A 15,930-nucleotide genomic window follows, 5' to 3' on the forward strand; every position below is an offset into this window, starting at 1 on the left:
GGAATAACGACAAATGTTACATTCATGATTAGGGGCTCGTTTGCAAAACAGGAATTAGGCCCCTTTGATTGAGTCTGACGAAGAAGGGGGAAAGGGAAAAAGGAAGAATTAATTAACGGGAAAAGGGTAGGAGTAGTTGGAGGAGACGATGATTGATGATGATGATGATGAAAATAGTAGTGATGAAGTAGAAAAGGAAGAAAAGGAAGAATTAGGAGAAGAAGAAGGAGGAGGAGAAGAAAAAAAGAAGATTGTGATAAAGAGGGGGTGGACGGCACGTTTCATGAAGAAGAAGAAAATGATAAGATAACCAGAACAATTGAGAACAAAATAAAATTTGACAAAAGGAATTGTAAAAGAAAGGCTGAGAACACAAAGGAGATGTAAGATTATGAATCGAACAGCACCATAAAAATGTCATTAATTCTTCTTTGTACCATCCAGGTTCTGATGGGTATTTGTCGATGTGGCTTTGTGACTGTATACCTCTCTGAGGCCTTGGTACGTGCCTTCACTACAGGAGCAGCCTTCCATGTACTGACCAGTCAAGTTCCATCGGCTCTAGGTATCAATGTCCCTGGAAGATCGCTTGATGACAAGACCCCGGAAATCGTATTTGTAAGTTGATTCTTTTCACCTATAGTATTCAGTGAATGAGTCCCTGCCTAGGTTTCCATCAATTTGGAAATTCAGGTGCCCTTAAGATTTCTGAAAGACACGACATCATCATCCTTCTATGCAAGTTAACGTCTGTGTTGTTTGAGTTGCATCTCGATTCCTTGTGTCTTTCATTTGACAGGCTGTGTGGTAAACTGTTTCTGTTTCCAAACGGACCCTAGAAACATTTTATAAGCCCTTCTTTGAAGATTCGATCAGTATTCAATCTCTGATTGATATTTATTTGTTAAGGAGCTAAAATGATTTTTAACATGTATTGTAGTGATAATATATTCTCTCGTGAGGAAGGCTTTAGGGAGAAAGTGCTGATTATTTTGCATGACGCTATTGTATTGACGATAATGATCATTTCCAAAAATCGTGAGAAACATGAGGGCGCTACAATCTTCATAATCTGAGATCGATGAAGATAAGACCCAAGATTAGACAATGGATGCTATTTAAGGAAGCAGAATAGTTTGTAATATCCCAAGTCATGTTACGTGCAGACCGCATCAAGAGTGCAGGGGAATGAAATAGGATCTGAGATGGATTAATCCAGTGATTTCCACAATTATTGATCCCGTAAATTGATTAGATTTAAGGGGAAGTCAGGGCGTCCATGCAGGATCAGTGACCAAATCATGAATAACAATATGATGAAATAAGCATTGTTATCAGAAGAGTAGATCTAATGTTCGACCACACATTTAAAGTACAGGGTGCATTTAAAAGTATTTGATTGTAATTCATATCTTTTCGAAACTTTAATATCGGGGATTTTGGATATTACCTATAATAAGAGAAAACATTCGGATTTATAAATATTATAAATATCTGCAATTTCAATCTAAGAAGCGACGGAAACCAACACACGGACGATGTACGATGCTCAATGGAATAGATACATCATAACGTATGAATATCTTTAGTCTAAGTCAACTAAGAAGACAATACTATACAGATTACATTCATGTCTGTTGATTAAAAGGTTACCATATTTACTTACCGGGTCAGATAGTAAGATTAGATCATTCTACTCGCTTGATATCATAATTAAAACCCTAAACTCGATTGAAATGAAATGAATAACTTATCAGATTTATGAGATATCCTATAGTGGTTTCTTTCTCAGTAGGAACCCGTTTCAATTTTCCATTGATCTGAACCGTCACTCGCTGAGTAGACCAAATAATACTCGTAACACTGGATCAACTTTCTGCTCTAATTACTGGATTGTCTCGAAATAACAATGGAGTATCAATTTCCAACCACGTCTTCTGTATCAATTTGGGAAACAACATGATTATTCCATTTCCTTCGGTTCTTATCGCATCTAAAATATGATGTAATTGATATCGATAAAGCTGGATTGCACGATCCGACATGATCGAGAATATTTGGGTTAGATAATAGTTCTTGGACTTGCATAATCAACCGCATTTGAATGTGACACACTTGTGTGATTTAATATTTTAATAATCTATTTCATTAACTCACAAGGATTCAAATCCATTCATATTATGTTTTTGGTTGTCATGAAGAGTGTGTTAACTTACGTAATCTCCTCGCGGATTGTTGTCAGAATAGTTACTACATAAATAGACCATTGACAATGTCCTAGACTTTATGATTATCTTTATGTGCCCTATAAAACGTACATTTTTTTAAAAACTGTCATGCAGTGGGCGTTTCACAAAACTTGTCATCAGTGACAAATGACAGTTTTTGTTATAAGCTACTGAAATCCTTACTTCTGATTTGTTATCAACATAACTATCTATCACTGATTTTTGACATTTATCATTGAAAAAAGGCTTTGTGAAACGGGTCCCATGGTCTGCTCTATCTGTAGTTGGGCAATTCATGGCATATCATTGATAAAAACAAATACAAACAAACAACAAACACAAATAGATATGTATGGTTGTGTTACTTTATGTGTTAGTTCTCACACACGAAAAATCTGCATCATCATAACAACTCATCATACTCACCCTAATTTCCCCTGAGCCGCCTAAAAGTCCAAATATGGTATTGCAGACTATAAGCAAGCAATATTTTGATCACTTATCAAAACAAAAATGTTTATTATCCAATTTCTAGTATCTTTTCTAAGACAAAGAATATATTGAAGCGGGGCAGGAACATCAAACAGCATTTTTTTAAACCTAAACAATAAAAATCAAAATGCTTCATTAACTAATATCACTGAAATAGAAAATAATTCGTAGTGTGAGTGCAGTGTCAGGCATGCAGACTAGCATCATCTCAGAAACTTGGTTTAAACAACAAAATTTCAATAAGGGAGAACTTGAATTCAGCCCGAATCTATTCCAATTCCCTTCTTCCAAAACAGGATTTTTGTGTTTTGTTGCTACCTAAGTTCAGTCAATGAGAATAGTATGTTTATATCAGGAGCAGAGGAAGGCTATTTTCAGGAGCAAAAGATGGTTATCTAGTTGAATGTCCGCACTCCACCCCATGATGATGTCCTTCTTTAACATTCACTCTTTGTCTCGTGATTATGGCGGTGTATTATTCATTTCTTGCCGAACCTCTTTCTGACCTCATAATATTCCCCGCAGCTACCGATAAATGCCCCCGTAAATGCCACCTTGATTTAGAACAAATCTCTCAACTCTTCACCGAGAATGACAGAAAAAATGAGCCATGTTAAAGGTGCTATGTCCCTTTTGCAGCCAATATCAAAGTATGTAGAATTTTGCTGGAATTATGAATAATTATGCCACGTATGTCCTATCTGTGAAATGTAAACGATAGCAGTGTCCTATAGTATTCAAATTATGCAAGGAAACCCGTTTACGTTCTAGACTTCACTGTCAGACACTAAGGAGTCACCAACTAACTGACTTCATTTTTTCGTTGGTGATAAAATACATAAAATGAGCTGTAAAGGGTACATGAGCATTTGTCTACATCCATAACTCACTTCTTGTAATGGCCAACATTAAACTGATTGAAACTTTCCGCAGTACAAAACGTACACTGTTCGGTACAAGGGCCTGAAAATCAGATTATTCACTAATTAAAAAGGATTGCAATCCCTAAAGTCGATTCGACAACTAATGCTCGTTATTTTGCACAAAAAGACATATTCAAGCCCTTCTTTTTTGAGGGAAGTTCTAAATTAGTGTTATCTTTCCTTTTTTGGCCTGCAAATTGGACATAGTACCTTTAAAGGGTATATTTAACGCAAGAGCGATGACTCAAAATCACTCTAAAATGTTTGTGGCAACAAGATAACCATGAAAAAAGAAACCATGGGTGACATTTTGTCTACGTGCGTTATAGACGATTTTTTTTCCCTAAAATTATGATAACCATGAATAGAAAATAGGAGGGACATGTCTCAGTAAATACAAGGATGGTCATTTTGCTTTATATTGGCCTTTATTTTTACATTTCAGGAGGTATTTCACGCCTCATGTCTTGTCTGTCACTTTCACATCCACTCGAAAACATTTCTGAAAAAACTAAACCTTCTAGATATCGACTTGTGATTTTGACCCATGCTACGTCATTAAAGCGTCTCATGACGACTGTGACGTAAGTACCTGCAGATAACCTTTTCCCCTGACCGACTTTCTCTCATCATGTCTCTCTCTGCATTACGTATAGGTATGGAAACATCTCTTGACTCATCTGGGCGACAGCAACACAGCAACAATCATCATCTTCATGATATCATTCGGTGTGATCTTCCTGACCAAGGAGATCATTGAAAAGTTTAAGCACAGGATCAAGTTCAACGTCCCCATCGAGCTCATCGTGGTAAGTTTTTTTTTTGGCAACAGACATTATAGAAAAGGTCATCGTGGTCAGTCAGGCAAGCCTTGGCGAAGGAAACCTAAAACATGTTAAATGTCCCGCGACTTCCTTTTGATTTTTCTCTCAATAACAGATTTAATGAAAACAAATACAAAATTGAGAGTGGTTAAAAAGTCGCTGTGCGTTGAGAATATTCTGTAAATGACCTCATGAATTAGTAAAACATTCTTTGAATCAAGCAGTAAGTTTCTTTCTTCAATAGCTTTTGTGTTCCCCTAGAGCAATATTAACGAAACAAAAAAAATCGACAGTGGTCAGAGGACGGTAATCGAGCAAATAAGTGAATTTGAAATCTGGCAACATTCAAAGAACACCTTACAAATATCAACTCACCACCTTATCAAAAATGTAAAAAAAGAAAGATTGAGGGAGAGCAATTTTTTTTTTCTTCTCGCAGGGACTTCTTCATTTTAATTATAATATGACGTCACGTCCGGTTGAACTTCATCCTTCTATTAATCAGTATTTCCTTTATTGCTCCATGAATAAAGGTGATGTCATTACTAATTAGGGTTGATCCAAATGTATCAAGGCTGCTCTACACGGACACAGACTGAATATTAATCCTTTTCCCCTTACCATATTAAAATTAGGGTGACGCTAAAATAATTTTGGTAAAATAGACATCCAAGATAGCTTCAAAATTAATCATTTCTATGGAAACCGCATATCTCTTTAATTTTGTTTTACAATTAGAAAGAACAAAAATAATTTCAGAGGTAACTGAAACAAAAAGGGAAAGGTAAAATTGTAAATGAAATATAAGCGAGCATAGTAAATGACTAAGATGATTTGAGAAATATTTTTTTCCCCATTAATGAAGATCTTGTGGCGAAATTGGTCATAATTTAGTTCTCCCAACAATGAAGGCCACTCATCCAATCTTCAAACTGCAAAGGTGACTACGAACGGAATCATTTTTGAAATTTCATAAAATGGACAGAAAGTTTGCACCGTTTGTTTTAATCATAAGAATAATGATTGTTTTAAAAGAGAAGCAAGTCTTTCCATGTTGGATGATCTATAAACTTGAACGATTGATGCCGACACGGTCTAGCCAGGGCCTATATTAACACACACGTGGGAGTGACAATGTGTCATGCAAAGATAACATCCTAGGCATACAATTATAAAGGCGTGGGAGCAAGCATGGAGCGATAATTTGAAGTTCCAAACCTCCATTTGCTAGGAAACACGCTGAAACACGTGACATAATGTCACCTGACATGTTGGCGATGACGCGTCTGGTTGCCAAGTTATAGTAATTGATGATTTATGTGATTATGGTAATTAGTTTGAAGTGCTTGAAATTGTGCTTCGCACGATTCTCCCAAGCACGTATAGCGAGATTATGGGATTAGTGTTTACGATGAAAACGGGATTTGTTTTATTATTTTACCCCAGTATTTGAGGTATTACGTTGGATCTTGAAGGGGAACCTGCAAGTATGTAGTATGATCAAAAGATATGCTGAATGATGTTTTTTTTTTTTAAAAGACGAAGTAAATTATTGTCTTAGTTATGACCTTTAACATGATTAATCCAAAAATCCAATAAAAAGTCTAAGGTGATTTACCACCAAATTTATTGAAATTATGTTCAGACTGTAACCTTGCATTGAAATCACAATTAGCCACTAGTGCAATTCGTTAGTTTTATCGAGATTCTTAAATAATCAGCAATTCTAAATTGTTAGGATCCAGTGGGGTACTTTAAAATATCTTATTTTACAATCTACATTGCTTTATATAGTGTGGCCATGTTCATGTACACCAGAGTTCCCCCTTAATTGCATGCACACCATGGTTACGCAATAACTTGCCTGTAATTACTTTGGAACATTTCAACGATCTAATGCTGATGTTGAAGTACTATATTGAATTCGGTGGACTTATATAACCCTCCTTTTGTCTTTTTGATGATTTAGTTTTCCTATTTCAGACTCTGTATAAAGCAATGTAGCGTTGAGAGCAATGGGAAGCCATTGCGCATGGGTATAATAGATGGCTGCAGTTTTCAAAGATTGGGCATAATACAACGTGCTATATATTAACTTCGCGATAATGAGCGAATGACAAACACGCTTTGCCTGGATTAGCTTTATCTACATACAAGTCATGTAGACACTATACTTTGACATTCAAACCCACCCTACCCACAAAGTCAAATGGCTTGGGGAAGCATTTTTTATTTTGTTTTCTCTCATGTAATCCCGCCCGCCAAATTTGATTATGAGGATTCCGCGGTATCGGGGTACATGCGGGAAGCAGTATTTGAACAGTGACAGACAGACTTAGAGCCAATCTTAAGCGAATAGTTTGAATCATCAATATTGGCTTTCATGTAATCTAGTTCAAACTATGTAAGCCTCGAGGTTGGTTCCATGTCGACAACTGGGGGTCGTATTACGGGTCTACACCGAACAAAATAATGTCATATCATAATCACATTAGCTACCCGTATTACCCCCCTTCTCCCTCTCTCTTTCTGTTTCCATCTCTGTCTCTGCCCTCCCTCCGCTATATAATATAGTCCTTCTATACAATATTAATATGTCTGTTTGTATATCCCTCCCTCTCTCTGTCTGTTTGTCTGCCAGTTTGCCTAGCTCACACCCCATCTCCCTCTCCCTCTCCCTCGAAGTTCATACACTATTTTTTTCTACCGGATAATAATAATGAGTCACGTCATCAAGACAGCTGTTTGTGTCAATTATTCTTTAAAATTCGAGGTTCAAGTCAGGAGGGCTTAAAGCGAAATTCCGGAGCAAGACACACAAGTGTTATGCATGTATACTAGTCATATGGAGTTTAATACATTAACTCTTTAGGGGTGTCAGACAGTGGAAATTTGTGAAGATAAAAGTTCTCATGTGATGGGATGGGGTTTTAATTATGTGGCGGTTCTATAATTTGGTGTCCCCAATTAGTTTCCGCATCAAGCCGCGAAAGCAGCGAAACCACTGAGTATTGTCGCATTCCTGCTGTGATATCTACATAAAACCACGACTATGCCTGTCATGCAGCAAGCAGTGTTTGGCACTAAGAAAGTATTTTAGTGCCGACTGAAAAACATTTTTTTTTCACTGTAGGTCGAACACACTTTTTGATGTGATTTTTTAGTTATTTCGGGTGGAACCTCTGAACACTTTTAATCCCGTTTTTGTTAATGATCGCGTCGTTTGGTCTTCCCTTTAAAAGAATTGTTTATATAAGAAATATAAGATTACCACATTAAAGAGGGGGGGGGGGAGTTATGGAGATACATATATTTGGATAAAGTGAAACACAACGGTTGCTGTTAGGCCTACTATCATGAACACGGAGGATCAAGAGAGAGTAATTACTTATGTCTTTTTTCCAGGGCACCCGCGACTAACTTTTAATTATTTTAATACATAATTACCATTTTGTTAACAAATTTGAACCTTTTTCTTTAGTACCTGAAGGCAGTCTGGTGAAGACTTTTGTTTACATTGCCTTAATTGCCCCTCTCACTTTTTTATTTACTTATTCTTAAATAACACAAAGAATGGTGGCGCATTGCAATTACATCATAGGCATATACCTTTTGGGCTTCTTTACCATTTATTTTTCATATTTTGAGAGAACCCTCTCCCCACCCCTTCACATGCCAGGCCCCTAGTTGCTCCCATGCAGGTGAAACTGTGGTCACTGGGTCCCCAAGCACGTGGTAGACGTTCAAATTTAATATTTCAGCTCAATTTAAGCGCGTTAAATTCATGTTCTGCGGAGGATATTTTCTCTCTGCTTAATTGAAAGATCGACATGAGAGAAACGTGATACTTCCGTGCTCAGAAAATTAGATTTATCGCGGGATCGGGAAGAAAGGTGTGTACCCTAAATACCGCGTGCTATTTCACGTGTTATTTCGACATGTCAAGTATTATAGTAAAGTATTTTAGTCTTGACGAACTTTTTTTTAAAATATTAGGTCAACATTTATTTAAATGGTTGATGGAGAAAAAAGAAGAAAAAAAATCGGATTAAAAAAAAAATAAGCCCTCTACAAACAAGCTTGTGTCTACTGTATCATGAATATTAAACGTTGTGAATAAAACTATTGCGATTGTAAACTATTTCTGCTGGATTGTACTGTTTTATTAAAGCGATCAAGTTTAACAAGAAAAGTTAGGTCAATGTTTTCTTGCAGTATAATGAAGTGTGATGATTGTATTCTTGAGAAATGATATCAATTCCTTGTTGTCCTTTTTTTCTTCAAAATTCAGGTGGCCATCTCCATCATTGTATCCAAATTCGCCTTCATGCACAGTCGCTATGGTGTGGACACTATCTTCGAGATCAAAACAGGGTATGGATAATCATTGCATAGATATTATACATTTCATCATGAAATTGTTTTGGAAGAATAAGATGGGCACCGCTCATTTGCAGTGACAACCCCCTCCTCCCCCCCCCCCCCCCTCTCACTCACGGACATACACATTTGAATTTCTCCCGGTAAATCCATAATCATTGTCGATAACTTCCACTGTCTTTTTGTGGGTTTGGGGTAATAATCTGGTGTTTCATCGGCAAATTTCAAAACTCATTATATCGGGAAAAAGACATCTCAGAACATGAAATGGCTTGTTGACCCTTCCAATCGCTAAACAATGAGTAAATATAGTATCTGCAGTATTAAATATTCGATATAATTTCTTTGTTTATATTTCAGTTTCCCTGCCCCACGTATCCCAAGCATGTTCGGCACTCTCTTCGGTTCGCTGATTGGTGACAGTTTCGCCATCGCCATCGTCGCCTTTGCCCTGTCCGTGTCACTCTCGAAGACCTTCGCTACCAGGAACAACTACGAAATCGATGCAAACCAGGTAAAACGAACGTTAAAAAGTTATAATCAATGAAAACGAGGTATGGAGAAAAAACTATAAAATAAATAAGAATATTGTCAACATTTTCCAGGTGCCTTTGGGTATGAGATTTTGTCTAAGAGCACATAAAGGGGGTACATTTTCTTTCTGTATTCGATGTGTACTAATTCAGCTCACTGTGTTTTGCCCGGGAGCACGTGAGCCCACCCCCGTGTTCCCATGGGTCTGCCAGTGCACAATTTAAGAGATAGATAAATAAGCACAGATAACTAAGACAAAGAGAAATAGAATGTCATGACTATAAAGCTATAATAGGTAAACAAATTCTAGCAAGGGAAGTAGAAAAATAAGAATAATTGATTCACTTAATTAGAGAAAATCAACTTGTCAGTTATATTACATATACAAACTCTTCCAGACGAATGATCTAGACATAATTGCTCTTGGGTCATTATCCTGTACAATTCCGATTTCCTAAAACCTCATGTAGGCCTATTGACCTTAAACCCAACCTGAAATCCATTTGCAATCATATTCCTAAATCCTTGACAATATAATGCCCGGAGCAGTCACCATAAAACAAAGACGAAATTCTTGCACCGTCATCATTGTCATAAACCACTGTACATTCCCATATTTCTTGATACCACATGTTTCTTCACAACAATGCCTCCAGAAATAGACATAAAATAGAAAAAACGGATCACGTGACACATTCCTATCCAAATCAAGCTCTTACAATGGTATCATCTTTCAATCCGCTCTCGGTTTCTCAATTATTCCAATTTCCTCTCCTCTGTGAGCAATTTAGCGGATATTCCATGAGTCACGACCAGAATAGCTTTTGAACTATTCTTGGCAACTCCAAGATACAATGTGATGAACTGATGAAGTAGCATTTTTACCATTGCGAAAACAATATTTCATTGTAGAAAACTTGTATTAAGTTTCTAATCTATTCAACAATTACCCCCCCCCCCCCTCCTTTGTCAAAGTGAGATTTGGAGCCACGAAAGTCTTCAATAGTCTAATTAAATCATTTTCGAAATTCATAACAAAATAGAATGAACTGGCATTTGAAAATGTAGATAATGAGCTATAACCAATTAAATTTTCCACATTTGTTTTATTAACCTAAACAGGAAATGTTGTCATATGGAGTCTCGAACATTGTCTCATCGTTCTTCCATTGTTTTGTCTGCTGTGGAGCTCTTGCTCGTACATCCATACAAGAAGCTGTCGGAGGAAAGACACAGGTATTTTATATTCACTTATATTCCTAGCTTATATCATTATTATAAAATAATTTATGTAATCTAAAACAAGGGTGAATTAAACTATCCCTGTGTATCTTTAATCACAAGAAATCGGTGAATCGTAAATATTATTAAATCATTGTAATATCTAAAATGTCACTTTTACACCCCTTACGTTTTAAAAGAGAATTCAAATGAATACTAAAGGGTATCTCCATTTCTGTCTGTTTCAATCAATACCGTGTTTGGATACGAAGTTGCCGATTGCCAGACCATAAGAAAAAGATAACATAAAGGATAATGCTGAACCACAATTCTATTTCACTCTCTTTTTCAGATCGTCACCCTGGTTTCATCTACTATGGTCATGTTGGTATTGCTCTTCATGGCTCCATGGTTCGAACCTCTGCCTAAGGTGAGTAAATTCATACCAAAAACATAGTGGCATAACCATAATCTAGCCTGGAAGGGGCACTGACGATATGGGGGGGGGGGGTTCGCATGCACAGGTCTTATTAATATGTGAATAAAACGCGGAAGAGCAAGGCCGCCGAATAGGGTGAGGGTGAATACATTGTTATTTACATTGCATTAATTGCCCCTCTCACCTTTTCTCTTTACTTACTTCTTTTATTTCTTTTCGTCATTCGGTAGTGGAGCAGGGAATGTGCCCCCTGCCCCATAACCATTGAGGCAACGCTATACTGCCAAACTCTTCCAATTTAACGTGTACACCGTTGCTGCGTCATAACTTGTTGCTGCTGCTGAAGTGGGAACTTACCAGCCTTTGATAAAGAGATGACAAGAATATTTTTGCAGGTCGTTACCCTGGGTATAATCTATGGTCGTTATCTGACGTTTGAAAATATGTATACTTCCTCAATCAGTTACTCATCCTTCAATAGAGAATCGAATATTACATGATAATGATTTTGAAACATGTTTATCATTAAAAAATTGTATAACAAATACCATATTTTCCTCTTTTGTTATATTCCAGTCTGTGCTGGCAGCCATCATCTGTGCTGGTCTAAAAGGCATGTTCCTTCAGTTCAGGGATCTGCATTTCTTGTTCCGATATTCCAAATACGATTTCGTAAGTATTTTTTTGAATCATTAAGCATATCGTATACATTTAAAGATAGTATATAAATTTAGTCAAAATTTGAAACCTTCAATTTTTTAATAAATGAGATAATAAGATAAAATTCATGTTGTACAAATCACATTATCTTTATTCTTTATTCTTTATATTAACTTTTAAACTGTAATGAAAAGAAAGCGATGTTATACAAGACATCAGAAGTAAATTTGTCATACTCATTTGTCGATAAGTTGTCCATAATCATGTGTTTGATATTTCAAAGAACGGAAAATAACTATCCACATAAAACTTATCAAAATTAATCTACGATTTTTTATCGGCAAAAATCAGTTTCAGGTTGAAGTCATATTGATTTTGCAAATGGTTCACAGACAATCAAATGTTATAATAGAAAAAAAACATAAAAATGAAAAATTACCCCCTCCTCCCTCTAACATCTCAAATAATTTTTTTACAGATCATCTGGGTTTCTACCTGGGCCGCTGTGGTCTTCATCGGAGTCGATCTCGGTCTCGGAGTCGGCGTCATCGTCGCCCTCTTCGTCACCGTGGTCAGAACGCAAACACCACACTTCTCCACCAGGGGTAATGTCAACGGAACCGAACTCTACAAGAACATCAAGCGATACCCAAATGTAAGTCATCTTGTCAATACTTGTCATCTAATTGTCTTTATCAATTTACTTCATTTCTCTGTACAACAACAAGAATTGAAACTTACGCTTCTAGCTTGCTTACAGCAATACACCGTGACACATTTATCTCCGATTTATAAATGAGATAGAGAATTTGTTTCGGGTCCGAAATGTGTAGCATTAGATGAGGTTTAAAATGCCATATCACAAACTGAATACTTAATAGAATGCTATAAAACGTTCGACATATATCATGAAAAGCGTCGACTCTAACTCTCAAATACAAATATGTGCACCTTTAGTTTTCTCCCCTCTCTCTATCTGGCTTCCTACCTCTCTTCTCTACCCCTCCCCCTTTCGTCACCCCTCTTTCTCTCTGAATGCAAAACAATATAAGGATTATCTCGATCCCTTCCTCCAGCATTGTTACCCTTTTGTAATCTTACTGTATCAGATGAATATCATTTTCAGAACTGTATTTTTGGACGATACCCAAGACGACAAGAATATTATTTTAGTTTGATCCTGTCGAGATAGTACAGTGGTATTGGGTGTAGATATTGTTTTAAGTTAACGATACATTTAATTCCTCTCTTCTTCCCTCTCTTCCTCCGTCACCCCATTCCCCCTCTCTCGCTCTCTCTCTCTCTCTCTCTCTCTCTTTCTCCCTTTCATTTATATGCTCTAAATTGAAATTAATAATTATCAGAAAATTTAACGAAAATGATGAAGAAAAAAAAAACCCAATATTTAAAAAAATGAACGATGCATAGTCTTGTTATCTAAATTACATCATCAGATAACATTGTTCAATTTACTTTTCACTATCTCTTCATTAATAGAAAAAAAAATCGTTTAAATAATTTCCCGATGTGTTTGAGAAACTGGTCATCAGTATATTGTATTGCTCCTTTCTATTTCGTTACAGGCCAAAGAGTACGACCAAGTCAAGATCGTCCAGATGCAGGGCTCATTGTACTTTGCCAATGCCGAGATGTTCCGCAACCATGTCTACGATGCCGTGGACATCAACCCGGTCAAGGTGCTGGTCAAGATCCAGAAAGCACAGGCCAAAGACAAGAAGATCCAGAAGAAGACGGAAAACGAAGACGTACCCATTGACATCATTGAACTGACCGGTGCAAACGAGGTATGCATGGCTAAAGTCTTGTGACCTTATTTTGTCTTGTAACAAACCAGGGCCCCGTCTTACAAGGAGTTGATATCAATCGCAACTTATTTGCGACTGATATCAATCGCAACTATGTATATAAGAGATATGAGCCTGCAAACTTGCGATTGCTTGGTGGACTTTCGATTGATTTGGACCGATCGCAACTCTTTGTAAGACGGGGCCCAGTTTATTTAAATTATGGATCTTTTCTTCTCATTACACTTTTCAAAGGACAGTTTAATTAATCATTTACGTAATGGAAAGAGAAAGAAAGAAAAAAAAATCATTGATAATTTCGAGTTCATGTTTTTTGTTTGAAGTAAATAGTAAGAATGTTATAATTAATTCTTAAGCATTAAAGTCTCTAAATTGGCAAAGCTGAGCAAAACTTAATCGTCACTATTTTCGTTATAGAATGGCACTTTTTTTTTGGGGGGGGGCTGGGGTCTTGTACTATGAGGAGTAAAATAAACAAATAATCATTACCAATTTGAGGAGGGAAATCCGATTGACCTCTATATAGTAAAGTCGGAACTGCTATGGATTAACCTGTAGGGAATCTTTTTCATAAGCAATATGTACCTAATGATGTCTATACTAACTCTCTCTCCCTCCCCCCCCCCCCCGCCCCTCGCAGGAGCAAGTCCGAGAACACAACTTGAAGATCAGAGCCATCATCATCGACTGCGGTCACTTCGGCTTCGTTGACTCGATGGGAGCTAAGACGATGGCCGCCTTAGTCAAAGACTTCAAAGCTGTTGGTGTGTGTGTTGTGCTGAGTGGCTGCTCAGGTTAGTAAGACAACATCTTTGAGAAAATACAAAAAACATTCCCTCAATGTCCGAAAAAACTCAGGGCTCCGATTGGCCTTTAAAAGCCACCTCCGAACCCACACCTAATTTATCTAATGTCATTTTCATTTGGGGATTTACTTTCATTCTTATTGTTCGTCCTCCTCTTTTTGAAGACAAACAAGATTGAAACTCATAGCAAATGGCAAATCGAGTCTATGGAGGCATTTTCCATTGCCTCGTATAAAAAAATATAGGTCTAACAATCATATCTACAAAAAATATTGTATGAAACACTACGTTGATTTTACCAATCTGGAAATTTCAAACCAAAATTCTTATTTGAATCTCAGTTTATACGTAAGATGATTAGAATCTAATCACATGTTTGATTTAATTTTTCATCTCCAGATCACGTGATGCAATCTTTGTCCTGCCTAAGTACGATCAAGAAAGAACTATTCTATATGACCGTTCACGACGCCTGGCTATCACTTCAGAACATCCGACTACAGGTAAGCATGCTTTTCATTCATTTCATTCATTTTATTTTATTTCAACACGGAACACTTGCTTCAGCCAAGGGCTGTTTTTCTGCAAGTCTCATTCTCTTTGACGTGTTATTAACAGATGAAATGAGTCGTTAAGATGAGTTAAAGCCCCACTGTCCTACTTGTAGCTACTTGCTCCCTCTATATAGAAAACTTCCCCAATCGGTGCCTGTTGGTCCCCCATGATCCTCTTTTTCGCATGTTAGTTGAGAGCTGAGTTAATGAGATAGCCACCTGTCAGTGACCTCGCTGTGTGGTCTAATCCCTTCTGGCCCAGTAGTGTTTAAAAGGTGTTACAAAATGGTGACATGCATGAGGAAGGGGGGGGGGAGCAGTTAAATGATAAAAATAAATAAACAAAGGGTACTTATAAATAAACTTGGATTAAATTAAACAAAAAAACTGGCGCACATGGGAAAGGGGAAATCCTGAATTGAAGCATACCAATTAAGTTAGAGCTCATTCTTCTTCGTCATCATATTAAAATTATTGATAATATTTATACATTTTCTATATTCATAAAACACACTGTCCTTTAGAAATAACATTCTTCCCTCGTCGTTTTCCGAATTTAAAAAAACAACATTGTTTCAATCAACCCATTATAATTATTATGTGTTTCATGTTTACATGACGAATGTTATTACGCCATTCCATGTCACTACTTTACTCCTCTTCTCATCACTCCACTATACACTTACCCGTTATCATTAACATAATTGAAATGAAACATGAATCCATAATATGACGACCGCTCGATATCCTTTCATCTACTAAATTCTGCACGGCAACCAAAACCGTTATACCTCCCTCTGCACAAACATATCCCTTTGTAAATGGCTTCTTCCAAATTTTCGACCTTCTTGAATCCGCCTCATCCAGGCCGAAAATAGAAGCCTTTATCGAATGAAACTAACTAGTGCAATATCATGGTGGCCGAAAAGTTTGCAAGAAACGTGCTATACGGTGGATGAAGTGTATCCATCTGAAGTCTAAATTAAATTTAGATACCAAGCTCGAAACCAAATAAAAAAAGATGGTACTTTTTAATCAAGTGC

At 36.9% G+C, this 15,930-nt stretch overlaps 1 protein-coding gene across 1 annotated transcript in view; it reads left to right on the forward strand.

Moving 5' to 3' along the window:
- The window catches only part of LOC587674 (prestin), a 30,389-nt gene that overhangs the window by 11,805 nt on the left and 2,654 nt on the right, over nt 1–15,930 (forward strand). The window contains exons 5-16 of the mRNA XM_030999940.1: nt 445–618; nt 4,300–4,537; nt 5,914–5,954; nt 8,759–8,841; nt 9,208–9,361; nt 10,504–10,617; nt 10,955–11,032; nt 11,618–11,713; nt 12,180–12,356; nt 13,285–13,506; nt 14,168–14,321; nt 14,733–14,836. Coding sequence (XP_030855800.1) covers nt 445–618; nt 4,300–4,537; nt 5,914–5,954; nt 8,759–8,841; nt 9,208–9,361; nt 10,504–10,617; nt 10,955–11,032; nt 11,618–11,713; nt 12,180–12,356; nt 13,285–13,506; nt 14,168–14,321; nt 14,733–14,836 — 1,635 coding nt within the window. The remainder of the gene's footprint in view (nt 1–444; nt 619–4,299; nt 4,538–5,913; nt 5,955–8,758; nt 8,842–9,207; nt 9,362–10,503; nt 10,618–10,954; nt 11,033–11,617; nt 11,714–12,179; nt 12,357–13,284; nt 13,507–14,167; nt 14,322–14,732; nt 14,837–15,930) is intronic.

Source organism: Strongylocentrotus purpuratus, unplaced genomic scaffold, assembly GCF_000002235.5.
Source record: "Strongylocentrotus purpuratus isolate Spur 01 unplaced genomic scaffold, Spur_5.0 spur5_scaffold_6, whole genome shotgun sequence".
Taxonomy (NCBI): domain Eukaryota; kingdom Metazoa; phylum Echinodermata; class Echinoidea; order Camarodonta; family Strongylocentrotidae; genus Strongylocentrotus; species Strongylocentrotus purpuratus.